Below are 13756 nucleotides of genomic sequence, written 5' to 3'. Positions count from 1 at the left end.
TGGCCTGCTAGTCTTGTTCTTAATTTGTTCTTTGTCATACCAATATAGCAAAAGCAGCAGCTATTGCATGGTATTTTGTAGATAACATTATGTTGATCTTTGGTTTCGATTTTGTCTTTAACGTTTGAGTGGAATATGCTCACGGTTTGTTGTTGTCTGGTGCTTATTTTAATCTGCTGTTGTTCGTGGTCTTGGGAAAGTGTTTTGATGATGAGTTCGGTTAGTTTAGGAATGTATACAATCGACCGGTATACTATGTTGGCAGTAGAATTCGTTTGCGTGCTGTGATGTTCGTCGGTATCCTGGTTGAGCTGCTGTGCATGGTGATTAAATGTCGAACAACCTGGTGTCTGGTGAATGGTGGGATGATCATTTGGTGCATGTATTGATGTTTCGTCCTGTCTGATGTTGCTTTTGTTTTTGTATTTCTGTATCAGCCGGTTGATTAGGGTTCTCGGGTAATTGTTGTTTTGAAGATGCCTATGGATGATTTTGGTGGTGTTGTGTTTATTATTACTGTCACTGCTGGTAAGAGATGTAACCCGGTGGATGAAGTTGTTTGCAACGTTAATTTTATGCTTCATTTGGTGGAATGAATAAAAGTTTAGCATTCTGCCCGACGCGATGGGTTTGGAGTACCATTGGGACGATATTGTCTGATCTGCATTCCGTGTTAAAAGCATATCCAAGAACGGTAGCTTATGTTCGTATTCGCATTCCATTGTGAATTGTAAACGGTTGTCTTGCTGGTTGAAAATGGCTAGTACTGTGTCCTTCGAATCTTTGGGTACTGCTAGGAACAAATCGTCTACGTATTTCCGGAGAATGGGTACGGCAATAGGTAACGATGTTAGGGCTTTTGATATGATTGATTCAAGAACTATATCCGCTAATATAGGAGAGAGCGGGCTGCCCATAGCTGTTCCGTAAGTTTGATAGTAGAATTTGTTTTTATAGCGGAAATAGCTTGCTTGCATACAATACTCTACTATTTCTAGGAACAGGTCCAAATTTATTTCCGTTTGAATTTCGCTCCATCGCTCTATAATGTTCTTGATAACGGATTGTCTTGGTACGTTTGTGAATAGAGAGGTTACATCCAGTGATATTAGAATGTAACCTTCGGGTAGGTGGACCTCTTTGATTTCTTCGCAACAACTTATGGCACATATTACGTAAGATTTATATTATTGTCCATCCAGATACGCACAGATGTACGAACAACAAACAATATCTCAGACATTCAGCTTATCAAAGCATTTAGACAAAGGACGAACTATATTGTAAGTACAAGAACTATGTATCAACCCAAAACCAGACTAATCATGACATTATAAACTAGTTTCCCCTGAAGATGATGCCAAAAAGCATCGAAACGTCGGACAAATATTAAAATTCGTTCCATTATTTATCAAAAGACTGACAAAGCCGTTAAAATAAATCTTATATGAGTGATTGTTTTTATTGAGATACACACTCTTCCCAGCTAGGCAATACACTTCGGATGAAGTATTATTATTTGGATTTGCAGTCCAAATATCAAAAGGCTCCAGTGTTCCTTTACCGAGGACTCTATGTCTGCGTTGCATCAGTGCACTGCAGTCGCAGAGCAAATGCTGTGATGTTTCACTTTCCGATCCGCAGATGCGGCATGTATCGTTTGTAAATTTACCAATTTTCATAAGATGATATTTTCTCGGACAGTGTCCGGTAAGTAATCCTGTCATGATGCATAGTTCTTTTTTATTTAATCTAAACAACTCCAGGTTTTTTATCGTTAGGTGAAATAAATTTCTTTGATATCAATTAATCGACAACATATTTAATGAAGATAATGTGCTAACGCTAAATATGAAAACGGCAAAACAATGCAAGCGACTCAAAATTTCAAAATAGACGCAGCGGCCTTTTTGCCTTTCTTCTATAGAAAGGTTATGCAATCACTCTGAACATCGTGAACCTAATTTTTTTTTTGACTAATATAGGTTTTCTGTATTTTGACAGGGGCGTAGCTAGAGGTATGCGGTGAGAGGTTAGGACCCCCCCCCCCACACACGCTCACATGACATACCACCCTTCCCTAAACCCCTCTTTCTCCATTAAGTCCCCTCCCATCAACCCCCTACCCATTCAAATTTCCTAGTGCTTCTAGAATAAACTTGAATTTTGAAAATGAACATATTACGTAATACGCAATAACCGAATTTAATACAAACCAGTGTAAAATTTAGTTTGAAATGATTTTGAGTTTGAAACTATTTCAAAATTGAAACTAATTTAAAATTTCTTAACAAGATGAATATTTTTGGGGGAGTTCGGACACCTCGAATTCTTCTTCTGGATCTGCCACCACTGGTTTCAAGCGTTTCAGCGTCGACAGATAGCACCTCAAGTTCGTACTGAATATGTAATATATATTTCCACCATTATATTGAACATAACCAGCCATAGAATCGTAGTTTGGACAAATGAGAAAGGCACAATTGCACCACTAGGTGGATTAAAACAGTTTTTTTTTGGTTCACAAACTAAGATTTACTACCTAATCGATTATTGATTTTAATCGATTATCTTGGCCGATTAATTGAATCAATTAATCAATTTATTCGATTAACGGATAATCGATTATTTGCAAAAATCAGACACCACTAAACGAATTCACCTGATTTTTTTATGAGGATGCCCAATATGTGTAGCCTGTCGATGAACCACAGAAAACTGAATAAAAAAATTCTCCCCATTATTTTGAAGAAAAATGAGCTAATCTTACAGTAAAATATGAAACTTTTTGGTTTTCATGTTTTCATTCAAATGAAAGAAAAAAGTCCATTGTATTACATACTGAAGTTTTAGATATGTCGATTTTCTTCGAATAAACTTGTTCTACCAAACACACCGTGATATACCACTATTAAGTGTGTATGTTTAACGACTTTGCAGATTGATTGTTTAACGAGTTTTAGCAAAGTGGTCAATGAAACATAATGAAGTATTGCGGAAAACGAAGCAATACGTAGTTTTTCCTGTTATATTGATTGCTTTGCCAAAACTCGTTAAATATCGCACGATAAGCTCCGAACTTAATTCAAATATATAAAGCCGAACGTATGGATGCTTTAAAAATTTAAAATTAGACCACATTGACGCGTGTCGCAAAGCGTTTGAAGTTTTATTGAGTTCTACAAGATGACGACACGAATGAACTCATGGTGAATAAAGTTCATGTTTGACAATTCTCGGTGGTTTGTTCACCTTGTCAGTTGCGTGAGTGCGAGTGCAACGGGTGCTCATCTATTACATTCGAACTCACGTAACTTCCATGTAAACAAACCACCGAGAATTGTCAAACGAAGTTCATCCGGCTCATTTTGTGGGGTTACGTCGGTTGGTGTAAAACCTAATATGGGAAACACATGCATATTTTTACAGGTTTTATACGAACGTTTATAACATTTTTCGAAATATTCAGAAAATATTGAGACATATTGTGCAAGAATTGAATCGAATTTTTTCGGATGCGCAGACATTTTTTTACAAATTATTTCCTTTACAAAACTTCAATCGCTTTGGGGTACGTGTTGATATGGCCCAATTTGGTTCAAATATTGCACAATTTTTTTGGTATCTTGATTGATTTAATGACCGGTGATTAACAAAATTCCAACATCGCTAAAATAAATACCTTCAAATCAAAAAGTATACTTTGTATTTTAAATCTTTTAGTTCCATACGAAAGATTGGAAAATTTCCCATTGAATGGTGTTCTCGTATCTTTCAGGTAATTAGTTTTAATTACCTTTTAGTTGTAAGGTAGTTAAAAGTTAGTGTTTTTGATTAGGTTTTAGTTAATTCAAGTAATTTCATTACTAAACTTTTCGTGTAATCGACATGTAAGTGCTTAAAAGACTCCAATATAAAAAAATATGCATTATATCGTTATTTTCAAGGCTTCAGTGGAAAGCTAAGAAAATTTTCCAAATATGACAGTCAATCGCCTCTCGAGTTAACAATGAACCAAACACCCTGTACAAGAGCCTAAACGTTATAATACTTTTATAGCACGTTTAACGTGTACCTAAATTTTATTAATTATTTCACACATTTTCTAAAAAAGACTTGAAAAAATTACTATTTGACGATTTAATTAACTGAGATTTGCTAGGTTCATGAATGACATAAACCAGTCTCAACCGGGGGTCTGCGGACCCCTTGGGGGCCACGAGGTCATCGCTGGGGGTCCGCGAAGAAAAATATATTTTCCGAGTACAGATTAAAATTTCAAATCTGGTTTCCTAACAAACTGAAAATAACATATTGATAGCATACAAAATCGATATTTATCCCTTGGGGTCCGCAGCAACCCAGGGCGATTTCAAAGAGGTCTGTGGTACGAAAAAGGCTGAAAACCGTTGACATAAACCATAAAATAAATAAAATGGAAATTTTTGTTGAATAGCTATGAATACGAATTACGAGCTGCACTTTTCCAGTCAATAAAACGCTATCCTTAAGTCATCAGTTTTATGACATTCTTTAACGAATAAATTATTTCAGTTTTTCAGTGTATACGGTGTATACAAATACAGCAAATATTCGCAAATTGGTCTAAAAGTGCAACCGAGTTAGCTAATGGCAAAAATGTTCTGATCCCATTTTGACATTGTAACTAATCTAAAAGCGTTCCATTTATTTCCAGTGACCATTTACAGTGATTATCCACAAGCAGAAATACTCACCATCTCATCAATCGCCTCGCCTGCGTGTTCATCTATGATGTGTTTCTTGATAGCAACCAACAGCAGCCCGTACTTGGTTAGCCTTTGCATGGGTCGCACCAGAATGTCAGCCAGTCGAAGACTAACAGAAGGAGATGAAATAAACAATGAGAATATCAAACAAATTACACAGCCAATCTGATCAGAGCATAAATCAATTAGGAAGACAGAGTAGAATAGAATATTGATCCTTGACTGTGATGGATTCGATTACACGCACTTACCGATTGCACATTTTCTGCGACTCACACCAGGCACAGTAGGACATAAATAGGGAATTGTTTTGGTACAGCTCCTTGCAATGATACTGACAGGTGCTCTGCTCCGCGCAGTACTTGGTGTATGGATGAAAAATAGCTGAGAACTTGATAAAACCATCCTTGAACTTATGAACGCTCATTTGTTGTTTGGTTTCCGCACTTTCCTTAACCTGTACCGGTTCAGTAAAGTCAATAACGATCAGCAAGTTGGGAGCTAGAATAGGAAAACGACTTACCATTGGGTAAAGATAACAAGTCCAAAATTTCAGGTTGGACTCGCAGATATCCCTTATGTTGGAGAACAATTTGTTTTGATCCACATCGATAAGGATACTGTGCGACTGGATATCTTCAAGGCATGCTAGAAACAGCTGTGTGCAATAAATAGAGGACGAAGACAAAAGTATAATATAATTAATAAGTGTACTGTAATGTGAATCAGAGTGATTAGAATGGATTTGTTTAGGTTATTATTTCAATTTTGGTTATTGACTGCCTACAAAATTTGTTTCAATTTTTTTAGGATGTGTTCCTGTACGGCATTAGCAAGCAAATATATATGACATAGTATACATATCACAGTTATTAAGGTGTTATCACAGACCTACCAGACATGGCACTCGAGATCATGAATGTGTTGCAAAAACTTAACGGCTTTTTCAAACGCTCATTTATCATGCTCATTACTTTCCGTGCTCACCGCAAGAGGCCCGTAACCACATGACATGATTGAAAAGAATGCCCCAACACACACTATTGAGCGCCCGCGGCTGTTATTGTCGTTATTGTTTTTGTGACAAATAAATGGTTTTAGATTGAAACAAGAATATAACTTGGGTTCTAGAATTGCTTATCATAATCCTTTATCCTGAATTCAAGGCTTTGAGTGAGTATGACAAAAACGGGGGTGTGCATTTTTGAGAAGATAGTTTGGGAAGCAATGTCTGGAGAGAGCAGTGGCCATCTAAACGCACCGTAACAACGATGGCAGATTGCACACTGATTTAATTATGTTTTTCTGCTGAAGCTTCAGTTTCATTAATGGTTGTTGTTAGTTTCTATGGTCTATAATAACCACTTACGCACACCAAATTTCAAATATTTGAAAGTGTCAAACAGATGGTAGAGTTATGATAGTGTGCAAAGCGAATTTAATTTCGAAGCGATGAACACATTTTTTTCAATGATTTGTTCTTAGTGTCATGTCTGATAGGTCTGTGGTGTTATTAAGCCCGGCCTACTCAGACTGTCGCTGTTGTGCTATCTTATGACTGAGGTAGATATGCCATGTTACTGAATATTAAAATCTCTATAATGCAGCGTTCTCCAAATTTTTAAACTCTGCTGGGTTACTGAGATTTAGCGAAACACAATTGTGGCAATCGCCAATTTCTCGAGTAATTGAGTTGAGCTATCTTGTGGCAATAAAAACAGACAACAATTCTAGCTTGTTAGCTTGCTATAATCCAAAAAGCTTATAGCAAGCCAATAGATGTCTCTGATAACATGCGTAATTCCTATGCAGATCAAACATAATCATTAGCTAAATTCTTGTCTCGGAAGCAAAACTTTTCCTACAAAAGTTTTTTTTTTCAAAGAATTGTTATCTTGTGTTTTCGAGATTATTGAACAAATTTCCTTTCGAATGTATGCCGAAATGTAATGATGGATTATGCAAGAAAAATATTTTTTTGCTTCTAGTCACCTGTCAACAATAACATTGTTTGATATATAGGTATTGTCCCTAAATTGTTAATGAAACCAACTTTTATTTATTGCTTTTGCCCGAATAAATGGGGAAAATTGTGAAAACTTTGTGTTTCAATACTATTATTGATATTGCTGCTACTGCATGGAAAAGTATAACATTGGGCTATAGTTATCTATAACGCATAATTTTGCGAATACGATTTTCGCATAAATCGAGAGATTGCTACCAAAAAATCGATTACATTCTCTAACATTCATAAATTTCAAGATATTCAATCTAAAAGTTCAAAAATCGTTTTTTTTCGAAAAGGGCTAAATTTTTTCGAAAAGGGCTGTTGTGCTTGATAGTACAACAGCGACGATATGTTACCCGTTTTCTCGTTAGACTTCAATGATATCATAATGAACGAGCCATGTTTGCATACGTTATGAGAAATTCAATATAACTTCACACTGCTACACTTCTTGCTAGCTTTTGGCAAACAGTAGGGTGGGTGCTCCTATAGTTGAGGTGTACGACTAATTGCAGTAGTGGGTTATACGCCTATCTAGGGTACCAAGAATAGCCAAATATTTTTTTATTGGTTGATCACACAAAAATCATGCGACAATTAAACTGTTATCCTTGAAATTTGATCAAATAGCTAATGAAAAAAATGATTTTCTTAGAATTTTGAGCTCCCTTACACCTATAGGTGATCTAATGTACCTATAGTTGCAAGTCCCATAAAAACAATGGAATTTGCAACAATAGGAATCGAAATTAGCGATTGCAAGCGGTTTTGAACACATAAATTGGTTAATGAAAAATATTTATATTTTTTCTAAGGAATAGGAATTGAAAGCTTTCGTTTAACGTATAAACATCGCCCATAGATTTATTCATCGATTTTTTATCAAAAGTTTTGCTTAAGTATACGACTATTGGTACATCAACCCTAGTGTTTTTTTTCTTGTTTTGCTTTCGTCAGTATTTCAATGAAATTAATGTTCGACCTACTTACATCTGTTACGGTCTGCAGGGCGAGGATGTAGTACACTTCCGTAGTTACCAGCTCCCATATAGCAGATTGAATTTTCGTTTCCGTTTCGCTCATTCCTGGAAGCGTAACGAGGAAAATTCGAAGTAAATCAAATACCAGTGAATTAGGGATTACAATTTGCAACTGCATATTTCAGTTTACCAACGTTTGTTCGAGACAAATATTTTCATGATAACAATACTTACCAACATAGTTAACGATGTCTGTCCACGATTGAGGTAAATTTTTAAGGCCTTCTAATGCTTCTAAATATTCGGGTTTGTCAAAATTGCTGGCGGAAGACGTCAATTTCGGAATACCCTTATTGTAGCTGTCCAGCAATTCACAAAGTTTTGATTTTTGTGGTCCCTATAGAAGGGAGCAATTTTCAGTTTGCATTAAGACTTAATCAGGTTATATATGCTACCTTCGATCCAAACGATATTGTCCATTTTTGTTTTGATTGCTTATTGGATGAGGCTGACGTTGACTTCGGACTCTGATCGTATGTTTCCTCGGTGGAAGTGGAGGTGAAGAGGCGGTTTGAAGTTGTCCGATACCCTACAGATGCTGCTTTCTGCAAAGTAACGTGATTTCCAGGTCGACGAACTATGCTATCCTTGTCTGAAACAATCAGTGTTCGTCCTGCTAGGCTCGAAATATCAGTGTATGCATCCAGTGGTCCTAAGTATTGAATACCTGTATCGGGTGTAAGAGAAAAAACTGCTGTATGTTCACAAGATTCACTCGATAGCGCTTGTCTACTTACCCAGCTCTTGTGAATTAATAAAACCGTTGTCTATGATGCAGATTTGGGAAAAGCTAAGGCTCCTTTGTAATAGGGAAGAATGGAGAGAGTCACTGGTGGGGCGAATAGAAAAGAAAAATTAAATTATAAAACAACACTAGTCAAGGTTACACACCAAACGATTGATTTGAATTAATCATTTTGGTACAATTTTTTGTGGTTTAGAACATAAAGTATATGCCAATTTTGGCCTTATTAGAAAGGGTGCGCACTATTTATTCAATTACGACGCCCATATTAGATGGAATGCATACCTATAAATTGGCATCAGCATTTTTGATTGATTCCTAAAAAGCTATATAATAACAAAATTTGCCTCAGAATGGAGAAATAGTTCTGAATTATAGACACTCATAGTAATAGACCAACGAAGGTAAATTTTATCGAGCCAAACAAACTGTCAAAATCCGGAGCCAAACGAACATGACGTCATACAAGCGGGGCCGTCGAGAGCAGCGTCGTGCCTCAAGGCTGGCATTACTGACAGGCCCTTCTAAACCTATTTATTTGAATCGTGATTAAATGATCAAATCGAACTATGTTGGATCTGCTTCTACAGAAATCAACGATTTCAAGGAATAAAAACCTGTGGAGGTGGAACATTAACACAGTAATGATCGATTTCAAACCCGTCCAACCTTTAGCGAGGTTGAGCATCTGTTGATGCTGATAGGTAAAGTGTGACCATTGTGGTATTCATAAAGTTGTCTAATAGGGAAATCACAACACAGTTCGTTACTACACATAATTGTAGACACGACAACGAACAGATAAACGTTAAATACGAGATTGTCGTCTCAATCGACCATAGTGCCCCAGGAGTTTAACTACATAACCTTTTGAACAAAAGATACGTCTAGGGGAACTGGGGGTAAGTCCGACACCCTGGGTAAGCCCGACACCCCGCGACTTTTCCCAGATATCAAAGTTTAAATCAAACAATAATGACAGGATATTATTAGTACGATTAGGCATTTCGATACACATCGATGCCGTGTGGATTCATTACACGTCAAAAAGAACGAACCCTCCCTCCCCCTCAGATAAGAATTTGTAAGATATTTTGAAACTCCCCCGCCCCCATATGCCTTTACGTAATTAGTGTATGGCCCCTAACCGACTTCAAGCACCCTTACAGTAGATCCGATAGATGCCACGGAAAACCTGTGCTTACCGTCCATCCCACAGGCCTCTTCATCGTGGGCTCTGCGGTTTCTATATGTTTAGCCAATTGGGAGAGCCCTGATTTTAGGATTGAATCTAGTGTATTAAGCTCGATAACAATTTTTGAATATTGGAAATCGTCGCATAAAAAACGACGAATACCGACTCAATGTCAATCCGTAATTGCATTGAACATTAAAAAAACAAACTAGAACAAGACAAAATAGGTTGATCTCACCAAATTTTCGCGAATATCTCCACTACCGTCTGTCCAAAAAATGTGGAACTTTTAAAAATGTGGAACGCTTCACGATTTTGCATGTCATCCTTGCGCAGGGCCATGCTAATCTTCTCTGTATCGTTCTAATTTTAGTATATGTCCAGTCGAAGCTACACACCAAAAAATAATGAAATTTAAACGACATGTAAATCAAGACGAATGTAAACATACAACGATAGAATCCAAAATTTGATTGAAAATTGCGTTAAAAGCAATTGGAGCATCAAACAGCATTCAATTTTACACTTTCATTCGTGTAATATTACATGTCATTCATTTTACAACAGTATTCGAGTAATACATTGTAGTGCATTGGTTTTCCGTTTAAAGACACTGCAATTTTCAATTCACGTGTAAAATTATAATAAAATTCGTTGAAGAAAGCACTACAAGTCGTGTGTATTTGTGGTGGAACTTAATTTTACGTTTTTATTCATGCTCCAAATATGTGCATGAAAATAAATTTAAAATCGCAAAAAAAAAATTTCTGTGTAGGACATTTTCCTATTCTGTTCCAACTTCTATAAACTCAGGAACCGTCGTAGGTGCACATCAAAAAAATATGAATTTGATCGTTGCCGTAATTGCAAGCATGACAGTATTTAACAAACCGTAATTCACGAAATGACGAAATATAACCGTGCTTCGTTTAATTTTACATGAAACATATACATTACATGTGCAATGACATAAAATTACACTTACTACCATTCAGAACAAACGCTATACGTGTAGTAAAATTACATGATTTACGAAATTCAACGTCATGTAAAATTAAAATCAAATTTAAAAGTAAGTCATTTTTTATGCTCATATATGTCAGGGTCAGAAGACGTAAATTTACACGATATTTTGTAGGTGTGTGGTTAATGTCAAAGTGACTTTGGAGTGTCATTAGTGATCTAGACTGTTGTAGTGGTATCAGTTTATATGTGTGGTTCTAAGACTCAACGAAATCGTAAGCCTCTTTTTGTCGTTTTATCAGTGAGAGAATCGAAGCTTCGAAAACATTCAATCATTTGTATTTCAAATTACACCTTCATTGAGACTAAAGAACAGTAGCTTGCCGGGTTTCTGAGATCCCTTGTCTTTTGAGGGTTAAAGCCGAAACGGATTCAGATCGACATAAAATTCAATAGCAGCCGACCCAGAATTGCTAATGCAAGTTGTTTGACACATAAATATATTCATTTTTGTGAAATTTTTACCTTATTGCCTTCATGGAGGTATCATTTTGAATCGGAATTTTCTTTTCATGCCACAACCCGCAACACCGGAACCGTAAGTCGGATCAGAATTAAATGTAATAGCAGTTTTCGGGGTAGTAAATGCTTTCATTTAAGTTTGGTCCAAACGGTCTAGCCATCTCCAAGAAACCGATGTAATTGTTATTCTAAATTTGGATACTTCAGCCTCTGCCTCCGGATCCGGCGATGGTGGCCAATGTGGCCAAAGGGAATTTGAATGACTGTTAGTGACCTAGAACTCTAAATCCAAGCAGTTGTGGTCACATTTTTGAAAAAAAATCACCTTCATACATTCATCGCAGTATCCGTTGAAATCGGGATTTTCTGCGTGATCGTACTCATCATCCTGTAATTTCGGAACTAGAAGCCAAACCCACACAAAATTCAATAGCAGCCGATGAAAACGTTGTACCTTTCATGTAAGATTAAGTTCGTGATAATCGGTTGAGAAAATGCCGAGAAACTGATGTGGAAAAATTATAATAAGATTTTCTATGTAACCGTACTCTTCAACTCGTATCTCCGGAACCAAATGTCGGATCAAAATAAAATTGAATAGCAGCCGTTGTAGATTTCATTTGCGACTAAGTTTATGAAAATCGGTTCAGCCATCTCCGAGAAACCGATGTGGACATTTTGTTGACATGTCTGCACATACACACATACATACACACATACATACATACAAACATACATACACACAGACATTTTCCGATTTCGACGAACTGAGTCGAATGGTATATGACACTCGGCCCTCCGGGCCTTGGTTAGAAAGTCGGTTTTTGGAGCAATTGCATAACCTTTCTATATGAGAAAGGCGAAACCAACAAACAAACCAACTGAAATCCATGAATATTTTTAAAAAATTGTGCCCCTCCCCCAATTTTTTATCTTTGTCTACTACTGTATGATTATGTTTTGACAAGTTTGTTCTATTGAACCTTCTCTCCCAACCCAGATCGACTTCATCTTTGCTTTGTCGACTATTATTAGCTTTAGGGCATGGTAGGGTCACTTCCAACCACATATTTGGAGTTTTACAAACCTGAAACACAATGGACGGATGCCAAATGCTTCCAAAACCTCTGGAGGAATCTCTTTTCAGAGCATTTGTCCGTAGATGCTCTAAGACATGATTAAGCGTTGACTCAGAGACCAATCGAGATCACCAACTCTTGAAGAAGCTCTAAAAACAGTATGGCACGATGTTTACTAGATCTTTTTATGTAGTAGAGAGAGAACAGTTACTTCAGTTCTGCCAATCTTGCCGAACTAATCTTATGATCTGCCTTTCTTTCGGGCTCGTATTGTTGATAATAGTTATTTACTGATCCTTGCTAGGCTCCTTGCTGCATGATTTTGTCGCTGTTTGGAGTTATTTGCACCTAGGGTGCGTCATGTTTCTATTATCACCCTACCCATTTGAAGCCGTTGGTTAGACCAGCGTATGCCATCTTTTTTCTACGCATTGCGTTAAATGGTAGCGCAACAATAGGGGCACTGAGCAGGGATGCCACATTGAAATCTGCGTTTCGGTCAAAAAAATCTTTTTGCCATCTGTGATGACCAAAACAGGAAAAAATCTGTGAAAATCTGTGATAAATTTCCAAAAAATCTGTGAAAAATCACAATATTTTCAAAAATCTGTGAAAATCTGTGAAATTTTCATCAAAATGCAAAAAATCTGTCATCTGTAAAAAAGAATCTGTGATTAAAATTTATGAAAAAATCTGTGACATTACAGAAAAATCTGTGAATATGGTAACCCTGGCACTGAGTATTTGTTTTGAAATCATAGTGGCTCAGATCAAAAAAAAACACATAAGAGCACATGCTCATCAATTAGTATGAACCCCTCTATCCGAAACTGAGTGCATCAGTGCACACGAATTTCAGTGCAACATATAATCCAAAACGATATTGAGTAGATATCATACCACAAAATCTGTTACATTTTCGAAATTATGCCGACAAAAATGGAGCAACTATTTCTTCGAGTGCCGAATAAACGCAATCAACTCTCCAACACAACATCTCCACTTCCTCTCGTAGTCGCAAAACATAGAATCGATGAATATATTTCGTCGAAAAAAGATCGATCTCGCTCTCGCGCACACCCAGCCGGTGAGACCGAAACAGCTAACGACCGACAAGAAAGCTTGATCATTCTGGTTGGAACAAAGCCATTGCAATGTTTGTCTCAGTGCTGTGTACCAAAATTCCCACGTGAGTGCAAATAAAGCTAATGAGTGTGATCCTTGAGACCACCTAATCCACTTCTTAAGGCCTCGGAAAGGTAAATTACCCTAACAATTGATCAGGGAACAAATATTAATTGATTAATCCCACAAGGCATCATCATCACCCGACATCCATCTCGCACGGAGTAGATTTCGCCACTTCGCCAACGAACTCTCGACAAGGTAATATGCATAACATGCAAGTAGACTACCCTGATAATAGGCCGTTATTATCAATTTGCTTGAAGTC

At 36.9% G+C, this 13756-nt stretch overlaps 1 protein-coding gene and 1 non-coding gene across 2 annotated transcripts in view; both read right to left on the bottom strand.

Moving 5' to 3' along the window:
- Window positions 1-13756, bottom strand: part of LOC131688961 (pleckstrin homology domain-containing family G member 5) — a 267837-nt gene that overhangs the window by 14108 nt on the left and 239973 nt on the right. The window contains exons 8-14 of the mRNA XM_058973628.1: window positions 8537-8628; window positions 8195-8466; window positions 7974-8136; window positions 7750-7844; window positions 5272-5406; window positions 5000-5205; window positions 4737-4857 (exon numbers count right to left, since the gene is read on the bottom strand). Of these exons, the coding sequence (XP_058829611.1) occupies window positions 4737-4857; window positions 5000-5205; window positions 5272-5406; window positions 7750-7844; window positions 7974-8136; window positions 8195-8466; window positions 8537-8628 (1084 nt within the window). The remainder of the gene's footprint in view (window positions 1-4736; window positions 4858-4999; window positions 5206-5271; window positions 5407-7749; window positions 7845-7973; window positions 8137-8194; window positions 8467-8536; window positions 8629-13756) is intronic.
- On the bottom strand, window positions 10031-10135 carry LOC131694359 (U6 spliceosomal RNA). The gene has a single exon (XR_009306473.1). It is a non-coding gene; the product is annotated as a U6 spliceosomal RNA (small nuclear RNA).

This window comes from Topomyia yanbarensis, chromosome 3, assembly GCF_030247195.1.
Source record: "Topomyia yanbarensis strain Yona2022 chromosome 3, ASM3024719v1, whole genome shotgun sequence".
NCBI classification, from domain to species: domain Eukaryota; kingdom Metazoa; phylum Arthropoda; class Insecta; order Diptera; family Culicidae; genus Topomyia; species Topomyia yanbarensis.
This window is presented reverse-complemented; position numbering and strand designations above follow the sequence as displayed.